This window comes from Phocoena sinus, chromosome X (genome assembly GCF_008692025.1).
Source record: "Phocoena sinus isolate mPhoSin1 chromosome X, mPhoSin1.pri, whole genome shotgun sequence".
Lineage (NCBI taxonomy): Eukaryota > Metazoa > Chordata > Mammalia > Artiodactyla > Phocoenidae > Phocoena > Phocoena sinus.
In genome coordinates this window covers 33,815,231-33,836,221 of record NC_045784.1, presented here as the reverse complement: position 1 = coordinate 33,836,221, position 20,991 = coordinate 33,815,231, and the positions used below count along the sequence as shown (strand labels likewise).

At 40.3% G+C, this 20,991-nt stretch overlaps 1 protein-coding gene across 3 annotated transcripts; it reads left to right on the top strand.

Moving 5' to 3' along the window:
- Positions 1-462: 462 nt before the first annotated feature.
- On the top strand, positions 463-11,533 carry DYNLT3 (dynein light chain Tctex-type 3). Of its 3 annotated transcripts, none has more exons than XM_032620313.1 (5): positions 463-568; positions 3,018-3,059; positions 8,511-8,634; positions 9,293-9,370; positions 9,667-11,533. In XM_032620313.1, exons 1-5 carry the CDS (start codon positions 539-541, stop codon positions 9,741-9,743), a joined length of 351 nt encoding a protein of 116 aa, XP_032476204.1. In that variant the 5' UTR covers positions 463-538; the 3' UTR covers positions 9,744-11,533. The 3 variants fall into 3 exon arrangements, 1 of the variants encoding a protein (XP_032476204.1); XR_004348113.1 differs by having other exon boundaries at positions 469-568; positions 1,071-3,059; XR_004348114.1 differs by having other exon boundaries at positions 477-568; positions 1,091-3,059.
- The last annotated feature ends 9,458 nt before the right edge of the window (positions 11,534-20,991 follow it).

Sequence of the window (20,991 nt, the reverse complement as noted above, 5' to 3'; positions counted from 1 at the left end):
TTTGATCCTCACAACCAGCCATGAAATAGGTGTAATTTTGTTTTCATACGAGAAAACTGAGGCTGTGGGAGGTTAATTTTTCCAAGTGACATAGCTAGTAAGAAGACAAATCAAAGCAGCTTGTTCACCATTGCATTCACTACACTTATTTACTGGATGATGATGCACGAATACGTGCAAATAACCATGGCAGTGGGCACTCATAAACACTGCAGAGTTTAGACGGACTGACACTAGGGCACCCCATCTGACCCACACCGGCACAAATCCCAGCTTTTTAACACCCAACCCTGGTTTCCAGAAAGGTTGGAGGTAACAGAGAGTCACTTCCAGTCGCAGGAATCCTGCGGGAGGGTGGGATGGGAGTCGGAGCGGGGGTGGGGAGGGCAGGAAGGTGGTAACGCTGTGACGCAAAGGCGGGGCCTGCGTGGGGAACGCCCCGGGCCATAACCGGGGGGCGGGGCCTCCCCGGGGCCAGTACGCGGCCGCGTAGCTAGACCTGCCCATCCCTCAGCCCCCTAGGAGAGCTGGCGCCACCATGGAGGAGTACCATCGCCCCTGCGACGAGGTACCGCCCCTTCACCGCCCGCGAGCGACCCCCGTCCGCCTTGGCGCTTAGCCTTGGCCGGGTGGTCTCCCGGCACCCGGCGGCCCCGAGAGTTGGGGTGCGGCGTCCTCCGAGCCCGGGTCCTCTCCTCGGGGCCCGGGATCCGCCCCGCCCATCCTCGGCTCCCCACCCCGAGGGCCTGAGGGTGGGCTGGGAGTCGGGGTGGCAGGGGCTGCTGGGAGCACAGGGGGCTGGCAGTGGGGTCGGGGCCGAGGGGTGGAAGGCCTGACTCGGGGTGCGTGGGGTAGGGATGGGGTGGAGGGAGCCGCCAGTCTGCAGGGCGGGCCTCGGGAACCGGTCTTCCTGGCTGCTTCCTCCGCCCCTTGGTGTCCCCAAAGCAGGTGCCGCATCCCCGCCAAGCGAGGCCCTGGTGGCAGAGCCGGTCCCGCTCCCGGGCCCTCTCGTCTGGGTGGTTTGGAAGGAGGCGCCTTATGGATTAAGGAGCCCTTGCTTACTGACTCAGGCTTCCCGAAACCTCACCAGAATCCCGTGATGTCATCTGTCATCTTCCTGTTACTGATGGGGGACTCTGACTTTCATGGCGGCTAAGTGACTTGCCCAAAGTTAGAACTGCCAGGAATGACAGATGCTCCATTTGAACCCAGACCTCTGACTACACAACTACAACTCTGGCTTCACTTAAACCACGATGAGGATGAGGCCTGTTGGATCCCAGGATAACCCGTGACAGGGCAGTATAAACAAAGACATCTTCTGTCCAGTGGTAGCCACAGGTGAATGGTGCGGTGAAATAAAAGTAGGCAGGCACGTGGTGGAGGTGCAGCATAAAATGGTGTATCATTAGACCCCTGAAAGGGGCTTCTGAACCATTCATCTCTAGGATGTGGGCTTCTGCAGAAGCTAAGACCACATTTAAATTAATTACTTCTATGCTGCAGGTGGCATACACACCTCAAGGTTAGTGGTAAAGTGTTCTCATTTTAGAAATTGAAGCACAAGCAATTTCACCCTCAAGAAGCACTAGTCTGCTGACTCCTAAGAGGTTCTGTACTGCAGTACCCCCTAAATACCTATATTTAAAAAGAAAATTACATGTGTTACCATGGCCACCCAGTACAACCTGATTATCGGGTGACCTTCCAAATTGAAGTGGAATGGACATCCTATTTAATTTGTAGACCACTTTTGAAAATAGATAAGGACCTTATTTGAAGGTAAAATGACCATTTTAATAGGGGCAGTTGTGACACCTGTTTTCATGATATTTCTGATTATTTAGGGTATTTTTATTCCTTTGTTGGGGAATACCTGGTGTAATTAAATGAGTTGAAAATATTTTAAATCTGTACTCAAGATGGTACTTATTTTCAGAATTTACTTGGTTTTTGAACTGTTTTGTTGTATAGTGAGATTTACAAACATGCTGATGTCATACAGCACCTAAAAACGTCTCTATGGAAACAAATCATGTACTACCTGAAGTGCTTTGGTTTAGATTGCAATCTTATCACGTAGCCTAGTTCTTGACTCTAGGACATTTCCTTGTCATTCATGGTTGCTTTTAACTCAAGATTGTATCAAGCCACTCCACAGGAAAGACTAAGTTGCCAGACCTGTTATATTATAGGTCTATATAGATTATAGGTCTAACATATTATTTATATGTTATAAAGTGACATTAATTTGGAATGATCAAGTATTTTCATAACCTTTAACTCAGAAAAGCCACATTTTTGCCAAGCATAAGTTAAAAACAAACTTGAAACTTATCTATTCAGCATTCTTTTCTCACTCCCCCTCATTCTCACTTAGCTGCAACTATTTCCTGTGTACTGATAACACATCCTTATACCCACCTCCTATTTCCTGAGCTTTACAGTCCAATGATCCTCAATCTCTGGTGTTCCTCAGAATCACCAGTAAAGCACTTTTTTTTTCTTGTGCTGTCCATATCTATTTAAAATTTTTTATTTTATATTGGAGTATAGTTGATTTACAGTGTTGTGTTAGTTTCAGGTGTACAGCAAAGTGATTCAGTTATACATATACACATATCTATTCTTTTTCAGATTCTTGTCCCATATAGATTATTACAGAGTATTGAGTAGAATTCCCTGTGCTATACAGTAGGTCCTTGTTGATTATCTGTTTTATATATAATAGTGTTATATGAGTAAAGCACTTTTTAAAAAAACATAGTTGCCCAGGCTCTGCTTCAGAAGTAATCAATCAAAATCTCCATGGAGGTAGGTGGGGAAAGCATTTTGCAATTTTAAAGATGATCAAGGTGGGATTAGTAGCCTCAGTAGACTTAATGCCCCTTTTCACTGTGGTCTCCTGTCACTAAAACCTGTCTAGGCCAGCCTAGGTTATTCTGTGTAGCATCATAGCTACCAGGAAAAGGAAGTCTGTATTGAAAACAACTTTATCTTTTGCTTTCCGTCTTTAGGTCGGCTTCAATGCTGATGAAGCCCACAATATCGTTAAAGAGGTGAGTTACATATCTTTTCATCTTGAAGATTGATGCATTGGTTGAAATTTTAAAAAGCTGTGTTTTGACTTTCAGCACAAAGTTAGAAACCTTAGTATTAAAGCAAGATTTTCCACATTTATTCACTAATTCTTTATAGGGGTGCTTCTATGTTTGTTGTGTTGGATGCTGTCAGGCATCTTGGGGCTTACCCTGAAAGGGATAATTAAATATTGATCTAGAAAACTGGCTTGCTGTTTTCTAAACTGATTCTCTGTCTTTTGAATAAAAGAACTTTTATTCCAATGGGGCCAAATATTATTTTAAATGTTAATGCCCTAAAAGTATATAGGTAAATTATATGTATAGTATAATAAACATATAATTATAGTATATACATACATATATATATGTGTGTGTGTGTGTGTGTGTGTATATATATATATATATATATATATATATATATATATCAAGTAAATAAAAGACCCTAGAAATATCTGCTTTGGTTATTGTATGCTTTTTTTTAGCCCAATATAACTGGAAAAATAGGGACTTCCAGTTGTTAAGACTCTGCACTCCCAATGCAGGGGGCACAGGTTCGATCCCTGGTCGGGGAACAAAGATCCTGCATGCCTCATGGCACGGCCGCGCACACACAACACACAAAGATTGGAAAAGCAATCACTTAATATCTTTTAATATCTTTTAGACACTGATATGACGGTAAATCAAATTCTTCAGAAAAATATTTGAAATATGATATGTGGTCCTCGTGTTAGGCAAATAGACAAGAAGTTCTCTTTGGGACTCAATGTTCGCAGAGGAACTTTAATTATTCTAGTGGTATCACATACAGACGAACTGTGGGTAAGGTATTATGAACACTTTTAATAGTCCTGAGTCATTTTTAACTGTGCCAAATCCTAGAAAAAAATAAGCTGGCCTGGAAGGTAGGCTTGTATTGTGGGCATGGCTGTTGCGGCCCGTGTCCTAGCAGCAGGCCCCAACTACCTTTAGGCTTGGCTGGATTGGCTTGCCCTCTGGGCACTGAGCACCGTCTCAGTCCTGAGACGATGCCTTACCTGCCTGAATGCTTAGGGCACGAGCTCACCCGGAACTCACCCAGGGCTGGCCTCGTAAAACTAGGATCAACCTGAGGTCTGAGAGAGCTGGATAGGCACCTGAAAATCCCGCCATATTTTAATAGTTCAAAATCATGTATTAGAACTTTGTAGCCAGGAATATATCATTATTATAACAAAATGCAAATGTTTTCGATACCTTGACAATGCAAAAGCACAAATGAGGGCAGTGGGAGGGGGGGAAGAAGGGATGGAGGTCATGGGAGGGGAGTGATAACAGCCTCAAAGTGGAAAGTCAAGAGAGACTGTCCTTGGTGGATAGAACATGAAGCAAAGGATGCTGGGGTATTGGAGGAATCTTTTAAATAGTACCTTCTTCTTTACCCACATTACGAACCATATGAAAAGAACAAAGAGTTAGTAGAAAGATAACCAAATATCACCTTTATTATTATTATTTTTTTTTTTTAAATTTATTTATTTTATTTATTTATTTTTGGCTGCGTTGGGTCCTTGCGGGCTTTCTCTAGTTGCAGTGAGCGGGGGCTACTCTTGGTTGCGGGTTTCTCGTTGCAGTGGCTTCTCTTGTTGCAGAGCATGGGCTCTAGGCACGTGGGCTTCAGTAGTTGTAGCACACTGGCTTAGTTGCTCCACGGTATGTGGGATCTTCCCGGACCAGGGCTCAAACCCATGTGCCCTACATTGGCAGGTGGATTCCCAACCACTGCGCCACCAGGGAAGTCCCCACCTTTATTATTGATAAAAACTGAGTTGGAGATTGGAGCTTGTTTTGCTAACTCCCTACCTGTTCAGTTCAGACCTTGGAAGAGGCATCCAAGGGAAAGTTAGAGTCAGCAGAGGGAAACACTCAACCAGGCTGGTGCCTTTCGTTGGTCTGGGTGAAGAGGGAAGGAGAAACCAAATAGCCAAGTCCAAGGCATTTGGGAGATTGGCCCTCCCAGATGAGAAAGGTACCAACCAGTAGCTCACTCCACCTCCATGGGGAGGAATAATAACAGGTGGGACGAGAGGCCAGGGATGATAAGGAAAAAATCCTCTACGTGGAAGGAAACATCCGGAGTAGAAAAGAAACATGCTCCTAATAGTGTAAATATATTGAAGTAAAAATAGCAAATTCATTATATTGAGGGATGTGGGGGGGGGGCAGGAGGTGGCAGGTGGCCCTAGGGAACTAAATTTTCATCTGTCATAGCAGGAGCTCTAGGGATGTTGTCTAGAATTCATAAATCAAGAAATAGTGATATAAACATTATTTAGATATGTGAGTGACCCTTAAGAGAGAAAAAAACAGTTGTACCCTAAAAGTGTTTCTTCTGTGGAAGGGGGCTGGGGATGGGAAAGGGTGGGGAGGGGATTCTTATTTTTCATTGTAAGCTCTTCTGTTCTGTTGGATTTTTAAACCCACGTGCATGGGTTACTTTGATGGTTTGTTCAGTTAAAAGAACCATGCTTCTTAAAATGAGATACCCATATTGAGTAGTGGCTAGGAGGTCCTAGAAGCCACTGGGTACATTTTTTTTTATTTAAAAAAATTTATTTATTTACTTAGGCTGTGTCGGGTCTTAGTTGCGGCACGTGGGATCTTTCATTGTGGCGCGCGGGCTTAGTCGCCCCGCGGCATGTGGGATCTTAGTTCCCCGACCAGGGATCGAACCGGTGTCGCCTGCATTGCAAGATGGATTCTCAACCGCTGGACCATCAGGGAAGTCCCCACTGGGTGCATTTTAGAGCATCAATTTTACTTCCATACTTGCAAGGGGGAGTTAAGTAATATAAATAATTTAACACCATTTTCAAATGAAAACAAACTGATACATTATGGAGTCAAAAGCAAGCTTCATTTGAAATTTTCATATAAAATATGAGACTCGAAAGACATCTCAGGTTTGCCACAGCTGGCTTTCAGGTACCTGTGTATCCTCTTCCCTCCCCCTCTCTTCCCATGAGCCAACTGTCTTTGCCATTGAGGTATTTGAAAGGTGAGGGGTGGGGGGGGGTTGGGGGGGGAGAGGGAGAGGGAGAGAGGGAGAGGGGGAGAGAGAGAGAGAGAGCGAGAGAGCGAGAGAGAGAGTTATTTGAAAACATTTCAGCACTTCCCCAATGATTATACAGTTTCAGCAGGCATTTCTGTTTTTCTTATCTTTTGCTGATCTCCTTATTTTCTTAGAGTCCTTCCTCTGAGCCCCTATGCTAATATATTTTTCCTGCTGAAGTCTTAGAGCCACTCACTTACTGGTGATATGCATGTTTTATTTATTGTCAGTAATAGAATTTGCCCACAAATTTTCATATAAAAGGTGAGTTACAACTGGAATTAACTTGGAGCTTAATCTAAAGTATATTTGATTCAGGATGCCCAGAGAGTATATCAAAGCCAGTATTACTTCAACAACAAACATGTATTGAGTGCCTGCTCGGTGCCCGAGTTCTGAGTTTGGCCCTGGGAATACAGAGCAGGTTAAGGACCTCATTATCTAGTGGGCCTCCTGGTTAAGTGGTAATGAAGAAGGCTAAATGTTAATTAATAGTAATTAGCAGGGCTATTTACAGTGGCATCCACAGGCCCCTGATATTTCTGTTGTTTGGAGCAGAACTTGAAGCAGTCCTATTAGATAACCTGAAAGTAAACAAGGGCTGGTAGTTTCCCATCAAGGTACAGCAGTCTAGGGAGAGGAAGAGGTTTCCCAAAGGCCGTCAGCTTGGGTATGTTAAAGTCAGGATTAAATCTTTGTCCCCGTGATCCTTGGGCCACTGACCCTCCTAACTCTTCATGTTACATTCTAGAAGAGTAATTTGAGGCACGTTGTTACTTTCTTCAACCCCTCGAAATTTAATTTCTCTTTTTGCATTTTATGATTAGTGAAGAGTTTATACTATTCAGCTTAAGATTCCATATTAATTAGTGCCTCTACTATAGTCCAGTTGTAGTAAATGAAAGCTGCACACGTGCACGTGTGTGTCTGTCTTACTAAGCTGGATTCTATAAATGAATTGAATGAGTGCTTTATTCTCCAGGCTCTATCACTTGAATAAAAAAATAATAGCAGCAAAATAAGTCAGAGAAAGACAAATACTGTATGATCGGACCAATATGTGGAATCTAAAAAAATCCAAACTCATAGAAACAGAGTAGAATGGTGGTTGCCATGGGGTGGGGAAAATGTCGGTCAAAGGGTACAAACTTCTAGTTATAAGATGAATAAGTTCTGAGGATCTAATATACACCATGATAATTATAGTTAACAGTACTGTATTGTATACTTGAAGGTTGCTGAAAGTAGATTTTAAATGTTCTCAATACACACACACACACACACACACACACACAAACAAAAGGTAAGTATGTGAGGGAGTGAATGTGTTAACTAACCTTATTGTGGCAATCATTTCACAATATAACGTGTCAAATCATCACATTGTACACCTTAAACTGACACAATGTTGTATGTCAATTATATCTCAATAAAACTGGAAAAAATAAGATAACAGCAGCAATAATTATAATGATGTAATAATATCTGTCATTACTTATGTGTTTACTCTGTGGCAGTCACTGTGTTTGAGCACACGGCTTTCCTTATCTCACCCCATCCTCACAACAACTTGATGAGGCTGTTATCCCTACTTTAAAGATTAGGAAAATAAGGGGTTTCAAGAGATTAAGTCACTTGTAGAAGGTCACACAGGGGTGGCTGAGGTGACCTTAAAACCTAAGACTTGTGATACTAAACCGGTACTCTTAATCAAGTATCAGAAGTGGATGCACGTAAACACCGTGGAAAATTAACTTTCTCTTTCTAGAGTGCCTAAAAACTAGCGTTTGTTGATGATTTACTTTTAGTGGCAGGTGTGCTTATTGTTTGATAGCTAAGCAGTTACATAATATGAAATAGGATATAATTATTGTACATGAGAAATATATTAAGTTGGTCTCATCCTTTGTTTCTAGCATCTGAAACCTAGTTCAAATCCCAGCTGTTTCAAAGCCATTCTTTAACCAATTGATATCACCCTTTTAAAATCTCCACCACCCCCCATGATCCTTTTGTGACATGACTTACCACCCTTGATTAGTCTTCCTTGTATTACAGAGTTCTTTTATTATCTTCTGTGCTAGACCGTTAAGTTCTTTACAGTAGAGGCCATGTCACATTTATCTTTATATGGCCTGTAATGTCTCATAGAGTGAGATGACACATGCGGAAATGCTTTGAAAATTCTACAACAGTTAGAGATGATGCATAATAAATACTTAACAGATGCATATCTTGTAAGATGTTTTATTAGGTTATAAGTGTATTTTATGTTTTGAATAAATTTTTTGTTGTGATATGTGTAAACTTTGTTTAATTGTCCTCTGCCCTTTTAGTGTATAGATGGGGTCTTGGGAGGTGAAGATTATAATCATAACAACATCAACCAATGGACCGCAAGCATAGTGGAACAATCCTTAGCACATCTGGTTAAGTTGGGAAAAGCTTATAAGTATATTGGTAAGTATCGGTGTCCTTCTTCACTAGTTTACTCACCTTTGTTCCTGTGGTTTTTCTCTGAATTTACAGAATGTAAATGAATGATAGACACTCAAGTTGGATACTAATAGGGGGTGAAGGACTTCTGACTTATTCATCACAAAAATAATCTGTGATAATACCTAAAAGATGGAGATCTTTCACAACTCAAAAGCAGTGTGAGCTCCTGCCAACCATCTACTTGTCTTGGTAGCATCATCTTTTACATTTGCATCGGTTATCTTCAGTGAAATTCCCTCAGCCCTACTGTCTTCCTTTCATTAGTGCCATGCCTCCTTACGTGTAGGGCTGTGAAGTGCCACACAATACTTGTGAAGTGGAATATTTTCTTTGTTTTTGTGTCTGAATTATGCCCATGGGACAAGGCACATAATTTCGCCCAGATTTTTCCTGCAGTGCCGTCACCATTGGTTATGGCACTGGGCAGCAAACAGACTGGACCCAGTGGGGTCAGAATCGTGCTGGTAAATAATCAAGATAAGAGACTTATTTTTTTCCAGTCCATTCGCTGAATGCTTTGTTTTCTGTTATTTTTATAGCTTTTAGAGCTCCGAACTCAAACACTTAGATACGTTTTCCTTCGTTTGTAAGTGTTCTTACCGTGCAACTTTATGTTTAGTGACCTGTGCGGTGGTCCAGAGGAGTGCATATGGCTTTCACACAGCCAGCTCATGTTTTTGGGACACCACGTCTGATGGTAAGAGACTTTAAGCTGATTCAAACAAAATCCAACTTCTAGCAAAGTCAAATAGTGTACTTGTTATCGAATCCTTATTTATCTCTAATTAAATTCCCACAAGACTTTATCAACAGAATTGCTTTGTACCTAGTGACAAGTATGCCGTCAGACAAATAGGAAATATGAAGATTTAACAGATTGCAGGAAATGTGATGTTAAAACCTATGAAAAATGTATATATATATATATTTTTTTTTCCTGGTAATTCTGATGTTTTTCTGGTATTTCAAAGTCCTTTCGTTGTGTGTTTTCAGGAACCTGTACTGTAAGATGGGAAAACCGAACCATGAACTGTATTGTCAATGTCTTTGCCATTGCTATTGTCCTGTAACAGGCTAAAAATGTTCGGCCAAAACCATTAACAAGAATTTGTCACTGTATCCTTTCTAAAAAGAGTAACAGTTACTTATTCGTGTGCTAGATGACAAGTGTGCAATATGCTTCAAAACTATCAACAAAAACTGAATAGTGCAAGCAAGCAGTCTCATAGGCAGTTGGCAGATTATCTCATATTCCATACAGCATCATTTAAATAGGAAAACCTCAACATTAGCAAAAAAACAAATCCAGAAATATGGCATGACATGGAAATACAATCTTACATTTACACCGGCTTTTCACTAATAATATGTGCCTAAGAAGATGGGGAAAACCATTCAGATAATTAAATTCTCTTTCAGCTAGAAAAGTTAACAGGGATAAATATATGAACAAAAATACTGCAAGGGTAAATGTGGAGAAAATGATAATAATTAGTTAACACTTCTTAGTTTTTTATTTCTCCTTCTTAGTTGTACATATGATTTAGTGGAAAGTAATTCCATTCTTTTTTTTTTTTGGCCGTGCCACGCAGCTTGTGGGTTCTTAGTTCCCTGACCAGGGATTAAACTCGCGCCCTTGGCAGTGAAAGTGCAGAGTCCTAACCACTGGACCGCCAGAGAATTCCCTTAAATCAGCTTTTTAAATTTCAAATTCTTATTTACACTTGAAGGTGAATTAAATCAGGTAACCTGAATTTCCTAGGTAAACAAAATTAGTTACAGTGTATGATGAAAAGTATATGACTCTAACAGCTGCCTTACACTTCATTCATTCCATGTGTTACAAACGTTTACTGAATGTCTGTTATGAGCTATTTCTCTGCTAATTATAGTTATCAATATGCTGTTCAAATTCTAAGTTTCTTTTGGTACCTATTCAGTTGGACAACTGACATTTATGTTTGGGAAGAAAAAAAAAAAGAGTTGTTTTACAAGAGAGGAAAAAAGTGAATCTGGTTATCCAGGTAGAAGTAAGCAAATGAAAAGCACTTATTGCTGACAGAATTATAGATGTAATTTTAAGAATTGCTCCTAACAAGCAAAAAAATGCATAAAATATGCAACTCTTAGTTAAAGGCCTTATTAGCAGTATAATATACAAGTAGTAAATTTTGTCATTGCTTTAGTTACAATCATCTGTAAATAACTTTAAATACTTATTATGTGAGGTTCAAATTGAGTGGGGTAAAGTGTAAAACGTATACAATCATTAGCAGGTTACCGAATATCTCAGGGCTTATGAAATATAGTCAAATTTATTAAGAAAATAAAAGATGAAAAATTAGAGTACACAGCTGGCCACCAAATGCGAAGTCAATTTGCTATTTAACCTTGAAAACAAAATCAATTTTGCATATTACCACTAACACTAATATATATAGGGAGTGGAACCATGATCCATTGAATTCTGGGGGGAAAGAAAAGCTTAGTGTTGACAATATTAAGACAGTACTCTTCTAGGAATACTATGTGCATGTTTGATATTTTGCTGAGTAACAATAATTGTTCAGTGTGTAAGAAGAACATGAAGAAAATACAAGGATGGAGTTTAATGCAGTGATCTACATTTTGGGCACGTCAAAATTTATCAGTCATTACCTTTATGTTAGTTTACGCTGCTGGCTTTTGTGCCTTGAAGATTATAATAGTGACCAAAATACATCTGTGCAGTTAAGGCTTGCTTTTGATTATTGTTATTGAAGCCTGATTTTAAAAGAATAATAATCAAAAATACCTCGTGAACTTGCTATCTGTTCTGTTTCTAGTTAAAATGTAATAAAGATTATCTTCCTGCACTGTACGTTTGCTTCTGGATGTTCACTGAATAGTTAAAGAAATGGCATTGTCTTTAAGAAATTCTAAATAACAGGAATGAGGAAGAGAAATGAATGTCAGACCACATAGATACATTGTACAGAATAAATGCCATTAAAATAGCAACCCGAACCCAGTGTTGACCATTACAACATAAATAACAGCTCCTATTTCATGCCTTTTATTATTTTTAACAAAAAGTTATTTTAAAAAGCAGTATATGGGCTTCCCTGGTGGTGCAGTGGTTGAGAGAGAGTCCACCTGCCGATGCAGGGGATGCAGGTTCATGCCCCGGTCCGGGAAGATCCCACATGCCACGGAGCGGCTGGGCCCGTGAGCCATGGCCGCTGAGCCTGCGCGTCCGGATCCTGTGCTCCGCAACGGGAGAGGCCACAACAGTGAGAGGCCCTCGTACCGCCAAAAAAAAAAAAGGCAGTATAAAATATATTATATAACTATTTATTAGCTTTAATAACTATTTTTTGGCAAGGAATTTTGTCCTATTTGTCAACTTGCAATTGAGTTGTAGCTGTTTTTTTTGTTTTTAATTAAGGACTTTAAGTATGTAAAATTAGGGTATTCAGATGTAAGTACTAACTCGGATTTTTGTAAAGCTATAATTTTATGTTTGTAAAGTACCTGTATACAGCCCTAAATGATGGCAACATCTCATTACATTTCCTGTGGTAAAAAGTACTTCTTTGCTCTTCTTTCCACGTTGGGTGTTATCTAATTATGAGTCACTGAAAGCATTTTTCACCACCTACAGTCATCATCACATTTTTAAGGTAATCTTACGATGCTGCGGATTATATTTTTAAAGCTTGAGTAAAAAAACCTTGTCTATCCTTGATAACAGTTTTTTAAAAGCGGGAGAAAAATCTGTGATTTTTTTTGTAGCAAAGGAACTAGGTCTTTTATTTTTTTACTATTATTATTTTTTTGCGGTATGCAGGCCTCTCACTGTTGCGGCCTCTCCCGTTGTGGAGCACAGGCTCCGGACGCACAGGCTCAGCGGCCATGGCTCACGGGCCCAGCCGCTCCGCGGAATGTGGGATCTTCCCAGACCGGGGCATGAACCCGCGTCCCCTGCATCGGCAGGCGGACTCTCAACCACTGCGCCACCAGGGAAGCCTGGAACTAGGTGCTTTTTATAGCAGACACCAAAGCAAAGTTTGAGAGATGAATTGAAAATTTCACTCCATGTGCTACAGTCTACCCAAGGGGAACTTGTTTTATAATCTAGAAGGTGGAGCTATACTTGTGGCTAAAGAGGCTTATAGTTTCAATGTCTAATAATTCAGTCAAACTGACCTTTGCATATTTACTAAATTCCCTATAAAAGGATCTTAAGCATTCAGCCTTTACAAGATTTAGATAGCCACCATCAATATACATTAACCTCACTGGTCCAGGAGATTCTAGCCCACCTTGTCTAATTGCAAATCCCGTATTTCTCACTGTGGTCCCAGTCAATGTCACCCCATGTCATCCTTGGATATGTAGGATATATTGACAATCCAGGCCTAATTAGAGATGGCCCCTAACTGCTTCATAAAGAGTATCTCTTCCCAAAATGGTTTCTAAGGATCTCAGAGATGAAGCGGGAACTTTGTACAGACACTCACAGTACCACCGGGATGGTATGTATCTTCCCTATAGGACACAAAACGTGGGCAACTATCCCCACTCTGGGCTGCTTTAACGGTGAAGCCTATACGGAGAGGTTTCTTTGCAGTTCTGCCTAACCAGGTCAGGGAATTTGATGCCTGGGCTTATCCAGTAATGTATATTCAACTTTCTTCATGCCAAAATAAACCTTTTTATTTTACTGAACGCTGTGTCTTTTTAGATATTTTTATGTATGCCCACTTCTAACTCGAGATATTTCAGTCTGGGTTTCTCAAGGCAGAGTTTTAAATGAGGCAGCATTATTACTTAATGAAAGTTCTGTTATTTTCATCCCTAGTGAAAATTAAGATTGTATCATGTACCAACCTTTTCTTAACCTGTAATTTTGTAGGCTAGGAATTTGGATTAAGCTGCATGAGCTAACATAGGCTTTCACGGTTAATGCTCATATAGAATACCTCCCAAAATGATGAGGATTAGAGTAGGGGTCTCTGAATAATTAAATTAAAGCAAACTTGTTCTGTAAAGGGCCAAAAAGTAAATATCTGAGACATTATAGGCCTTTGCAACTACTCAAGTATGCTGTTGTAGTTTGAAAACAGCCCAGGACAGTATGTAAATGAATGGGCACGACTGTGTTCCAATAAAACTTTATTTACAAAAACAGGTGGCAGGCTGGTCATAGTTTAACAACCCCTGTATTAGAGTAAGAGGTGTTTCCTAGCCACTTAAAAAATTATACCTTAATAATTTGAGAACTTTTTTCTTTTTGTTGTTCTCAGTTATAAACAATGGAACACAAAGCACTTTTATATGTTATGTTTCATTATCTTGGACTCAGAGACCTTACCAGTAAACCAAACCTATACTCTCCTTATTAAAAGAAAGAAGGGCTACAAATCAACTTCTCCAAAACTAAAGTATTCCTTTTTTGATGTATATCACCTAACTTTTCACAAGTTTACAGATAATTTTATATCTTATTATCTTGGAGTTCATTTTACAACCTTAGTTAAAGGAACGTTATTATAAAAAGGTTAATGTTTTGTTATTTACTGATTTTTGCTTTTCATGTGGCTAGGATGGACTCTATTCTACCCAGAGAATCATGCATGCATACTGGACATGGCAGTCGCCCATTCAATGCCTCCTCTTAGAAATCACTCACACACACACACACACACACACACACACACACACACACACGCACACGAAACTGCACAGCCCACAGATGAAATGACCCTGCCCCACAGTTTGGGGAAGTAGATGTTCTTTACCCAGGAATGGCTACATATTGCACTAGGCATGAGCACCTGACCCAATGATGGTTTATCCATAGATTGATTTTTAATCCATAAGGTGGCTGGGATACATTAAGCCAAGCAAAGTATTGATAGTTCTCTCTGAATTTTGGATCAGAGAATAAGGAGAGCATTATTCAATGGGAGAAAACGGGGGGGAGATAAAAAGAAAAGCAGAAGTCTCGTCAAGGACTCATGCAGGTTTTCTTATTAGCAGAACTGTCATCACAGCTGCCCTCTCCTCTCGCTACCACCCTCCAATCCAGGGAAGACAGACCAAACTTCCAGTACCAGCGACACCAGCAGCAGTGTTGAGAATGGTGTCAGCAGCAAATGTGGCAGAGAGAGTGGTGTATTAGGCGGGGAGCTGGTTGATGGGAATGGTCTGGTAGATGGCTTAGAATCACCAGCATAGGGTGATAAAAAACAGAACAAAAACCTGTACACAAACGTTCATAGCAGTGTGATTAGTAACAGCAAAAAACTGGAAACCACTTTGACCATCAATGGGTGAATGGTTTAACAAACTGTGGTACATACGTGGACTATTACTCAGAAAACACACACACACAAGAAGTTGTATGCATCTCCAGAGAATTATGCTGAGTGAAAAAGCCAATCCTAAAAGAATACTGTATGATTCCATTTATATGACGTGTTTAAAACAAAAGTGTAAACAATGAGGTTGGAGATAGTGGAGGGGGAAGGAGGGAAGGGGGCAGGAGGCAGGGGGGTGGTTATAAAAAGCCAACATGAACCCTTGCGGTATTGGAACTGTTCAGTGTCTTGGCTTTGGTGGTAGATACACAAACTTACACATTATCAAATTGGGTAGAACTAAATACACACAAACGAGTACCAGTAAAATTGGGGAAATCTGAATAAGGTGGGTGGATTTATCAATGTCAATATCCTAGTTGTGCTATTGCAGTAGAGGTTTGGAAAATGTTTCCATTGGGGGAAATTGGGAAAAGGATACAGGGGATTTATCTCTACTATTTTTTATGACTGTATGTGAATTTATAATGATATCAATAAAACTTTCAATTAAAAAATGAAGATGGGGGCTTCCCTGGTGGCGTAGTGGTTAAGAATCTGTCTGCCAATGCAGGGGACATGGGTTTGAGCCCTGATCCAGGAAGATCCCACATGCCGCCAAGCAGCTAAGCCCGTGTGCCACAACTACTGAGCCTGCGCTCTACAGCCCGCAAGCCACAACTACTGAGGCCGCAGGCCACAACTGCTGAGCCCACGTGCTGCAACTACTGAAGCCCACGCACCTAGCGCCCATGCTCCGCAACAAAGAGAAGCCACTGCAATGAGAAGCCTGTGCACCGCAACGAAGAGTAGCTCCCGCTCGCTGCAACTAGAGAAAGCCCACACGCAGTAATGAAGACCCAATGCAGCCAAAAATAAATAAAATAAAAATAAATAAATTTTTAAAAAATGAAGATGGACTAAAGACAATTTCATATAAAAGAACATAAAAAAGCAGATCAACTTTTGGTCGGTTTTATTGTCTATAAATTCTCTACAATGTGCCCTCTTATTGCTTGCACCCAGGGAAGACCACTCCCACCATTGCCCATGATATACCACTGGATACAGACATAATAAAAGAGAAAAAGTGAGTTGCCAGAAAAGCCAAGCTCTTCTGTAATGAGTTGATCTCTTAATTTGGAAAATTCTATGCCTTGACTCTCTTAAATTTGAGCTTCTGAATGATTCACTGTAGCAAGGAGAGAATTACACTTAGACCAAAGAAGTGTTAGTGTTCCCTAAAGTATATCAGAGATATGGAAGAGGGCTAAATATTTCAGTAAAAATCAGGGTACTTTTTATAGTTATTTATCTGTTTATCAGTCAGTAGACATTTGGATTATTTCTCATTTTTCACTCTTCTGAAAAGTGCTGCTATGAACATTTGTGAACAAGTTTCTATGTGGACATATGTTTTCATCTCTCTCGGGTATATGCCTAGGAATGTAATTGCTGGGTCACATGGTATGAAAGGTGAGGTGACTATTGGATGCTGGTAAGTAATCAACAATGCCCACTACACTCCCACAAAGAAATCCTCTCACGGAATTACTGAAATAGATAGTCATCTTGATCTAGTTTCTGTTTTCCTGTTTGGGATAGATATGGATATAAGAAATACTTTACTTTCAAGTCAGAAGGAGAAAGACAAATACCATATGATATCACTCATATGTGGAATATAAAATATGACACAAATGAGCCTATCTACGAAACAGAAATGGACTCACAGACATAGTGAACAGACTTGTGGTTGCCAAGGGGGAGGGGCAGTGGGGAAGGGATAGAGTGGGAGTTTGGGGTTAATAGATGCAAACTATTACATACAGAGTAGATAAACAACAAGATCCTACTGTATAGCACCGGGAACTATATTCAGTATCCTGGGATAAACCGTAATGGAAAAGAATGGAGACTGTGTATAAATGCATAACTGAGTCACTTTGCTGTACAGCAGAAATTAACACAACATTGTAAATCAATTACACTTCAATTTAAAAAAAAGAAATACTTTACTTTCTTGTTAACTTTTGTATTAGTTTTCTATTGCTGCTTAAACTTGGTGGCCTGAAACAACATTAATTTAGTCTCTTACAGTAAGTGTTAGAGGTCAAAAGTCCACAACAGTCTTACTGGACTAATGTCAAAGTTTAAGCAGGGCTGCATTCCTTCTGGAGGCTCTAGGTGAGCATTCATTATCTTGCCTTTTCTAGCTTCTAGAGGTTACCTACATTTCTCGGTTAGTGGTTCCATCTTCAAAGCCAGAAATGTAGCAATTTCAAATCTCTCCTCTTTGACCTCTGCTTCTGTCATCTCCTCCTTTGACTCTGAGCCTCCTGCCTCTATCCTTCCCTTTATTAGGACCCTTGTGATTACATTGGGCCCTCCCAGGATGATCTCCCATCCCAAGATCTTTAATCACACCTGCAAAGTCCTTTCGCCATGTAACATATTTACATGGTGTGAAGTCTCAATTTCAAAACCTCAGTTCTTTTCAGCATTGGTGTTTGGACCTAGGGGGTCTCATAAATAGTACACCTCTTCCCTTCATGAGTTCTGAACAAATTAAGAGGCAAGGAGAAAGACAGGTTAAAATCGAAGTATCAGCTTTCTGAGAAAAACAAATATCGTATATTAACGCAGATATGTGGAATCTAGAAAAATGGTACAGATTAACTGGTTTGCAAGGCAGGAATAGAGACACTGATGTAGAGAACAAACATATGGACACCAAGGGGGGAAAGTGGGGGGAGGGTGGTGGGATGAATTGGGAGATTGGGACTGACATGTATACACTAATATGTATAAAATAGATAACTAATAAGAACCTGCTGTATAGCACAGGGAACTCCACTTTGCTGTACAGTAGAAACTAACACAACATTGTAAAACAACTATACTCCAATAAAAAAAATTTTTTTTAAAGTATCACCTTTCTGAGAAAGACAAATACCGTATGATATCGCTTATATGTGGAATCTAAAATATGATACAAATGTATTTACAAAACAGAAACAGACTTACAGACATAGAAAACAAACTTATAGTTACCAAAGGAGAAAGAGGGTAGGGGAGGGATAAATTAGGAGTTTGGGATTAGCAGATATACACTACTATATAGAAAATAGATAAAGAACAAAGACCTACTGTATAGCACAGGGAACTCTAGTCAATATCCTGTAATAAACCATAATGGAAAAGAATATGAAAAAGAATATATATATAAAATATACGGATATGTATAACTGAATCGCTTTGCTGTACACCAGAAACTAATACAACGTTGTAAATCAACTATACTTCAATAAAAAAAAATCTTAATTAAAAAAAAATCACCCTTCCGTTGGAGAATGGGACTGAGGGAAACTGGTCTTTTTAATATTGACCCCCAGAATTAGAGTTACCACCCAGTCATAAGCAGAAACATACTCTCTGATGAATCAATAAAGAGGAAGGTAAGAAGAAGCCACTCCACTTCCCAAGGCGGGAATGAGTGAGAGAGTAAAGAAAGATCAGGAATGCTCTGTGAATTGATGATTCTCCACATGGAGAACCATGTGAAACCCCTTTCATATGAAATCCCAACATGAGTGGGGATGAAGCACTGCTCCCTTAACACTTGTCACTGATTCCGATTTTTTTTTTTAAACAGTGTGTAGCCTAACCTTGTACAGGCCAAAGAAAACATGTCCGTGGGTTAATGTGGCCCATGGGTCATTAGTCTGCCTCAATTTCATGGTCTACCAGCCTCTACCTTCCCCTCCCACCCTATCCCAGTCTCCTCCACCGTTCGCCTGATGTGGTCGGGCACTGTGATTGTTCTACGCATGGTCAACAGGCAAGGGGAAGAAAATTAAGTCAGCTGTTGTCTGGCCTTAAGGCCAAGGCAGTATGTCTGGGAGCAGCTATTATTCTTGCACCCTTGATAGTACTAACTAGAGAGTTACCACAGAACTGCTGGTCTGTGAATCAGTATGCTCTTTTGGGAGGGCACTCTGGCAACATCTATCAGTTTTTTAAGTGTTATATCCCACGAACACAGTTCTTAACATCTATACAACAGAAATAATAACAAGAATGGATAAAAACAAACATTTTCCTTGCAATACTATTTGTAAAAGCAAATTAAACAAACAGAAGAAAGCAACTAAAATGTCCACCAATAGGGGAAGAGAGAAATTACGGAGAAGAAAAGGGGAAGTATCACATTTCACTTTATGTATTATATGGTTAGAAACAGTTAAACAATTATACATTACTTTTAAAAATGTAATTTACACAATACATGAATGCATTTTTTATGCAAAGCTTTGCCATATAACAAAAGCTTAACAAGCCCCTTGCTCCCTATCTTATCCCCTTTTGATCTCCCATCTTGCCATCCACTCCCAAGGGTAATAGGAGGTAATAACTGCTATCATTTTGATGTATATGAGTCTAGGGATTTTTCCACATTTATATACATATACGCGTGTATTATTGGAAAACCGTATATAACATGTTATTCTGCAGCTTGCTCATTTTAGGCAACAGTATGCCTTGGGGATTTTTGTTCATGTCAACATATACAGAGCCACCTTGTTGAGTTTAGCTGCTATATTGTATCACATGGTATGGATGGGCCACAGTTTATTCCATTTCCTATTGGTGGACATCCCACCAATGTTCCACTCTTACAGGCAATGCTGATATGAATACCTTTGCTCAAAGCTTCTTGTGTCCACGTGTGAATGTTTCTCTAGAACACTTTAGAAGTGGAATTATTGGAATCATTGGGTTATAAGATGTGTACCTTTTAAGTCTTAATAGATTGTATTTCTTCTGTAATTTGTCTTAAGAAGAGAGAAAGTAATTCAGACTCTTGAAAACAGCAAGCAAATATATTTGTACATGGGAGGGAATTTCCCCTCCCATGTGCAAATATACATGTATACACATGGCTAAAGAGACCCTGTGCCAGCCCTTAAAATGATCCATTCTAATGGAATTCATCGGGAATCACAGCAAAGCACAAAAATCATACACACTGGGCCTGCTCTTCTCATTCCTAGGAAATCTTACCCGCCCAAGTCTTTATATGTGATTATGTGTATTTGTGTGTGTGTGTGCACATGTGTGCATGCGTGTGTGCTGCATAGAACTTGCAGTAGGGTTTCTTCTGCATGACTGTCCTGAACCACAGCAATTGCTGTGGAAGTAGGAGGGAAATGTGTAAATGTAAGAAATATAATGGAGTTTGAATTATCTGGAACTCATGACTGGTAGGTCTAGGGAGCCAAGCAGAGAGAAAAACTAAGGATGCCATAGGGTTTGGCTTTTCATCGGTTGAGCTGAACAAGGTTTGTTGAAGTATCTAAAATCACACGGAACACCATTCACTGGGATCAGCTTCGTTAATGCCCGTAGCTTTGTCTCTTTGCTGCCAACAATGGCATTTGACTGGGAGTAAGAAGGCCTCCATTTTAGATCTGGCTCTACCTCCGGTTGGCTATGTGATCTTGAAGTAATCATTTCACCTTTCTTCAGCTGTACTTTATTCATCTCTACAATGAAGAGGGCAGGTTAAGGCCTTTTATTTTATTTTATTTTTAATATATTTTAACAGGTAATACATTTTATTTATTTATTTTTGGCTGCGTTGGGTCTTCGTTGCTGGGCGCGGGCTTTCTCCAGTTGCGGCGAGCGGGGGCTACTCATGGCCGTGGCTTCTCTTGTTGCAGAGCACGGGCTCTAGGCGCACGGGCTTCAGTAGCTGTGGCATGTGGGCTCAGTAGTTGTGGTTCGCGGGCTCTAGAGCGCAGGCTCAGTAGTTGTGACCCAAGGGCTTAGTGGCTATGTGGCATGTGGGATCTTCCCGGACCAGGGCTCGAACCCATGTCCCCTGCATTGGCAGGCAGATTCTTAACCACTGCGCCACCAGGGAAGACCCAGGTTAGGGCCTTTTAAACTTTAGTATCATGGACTAAAAAAA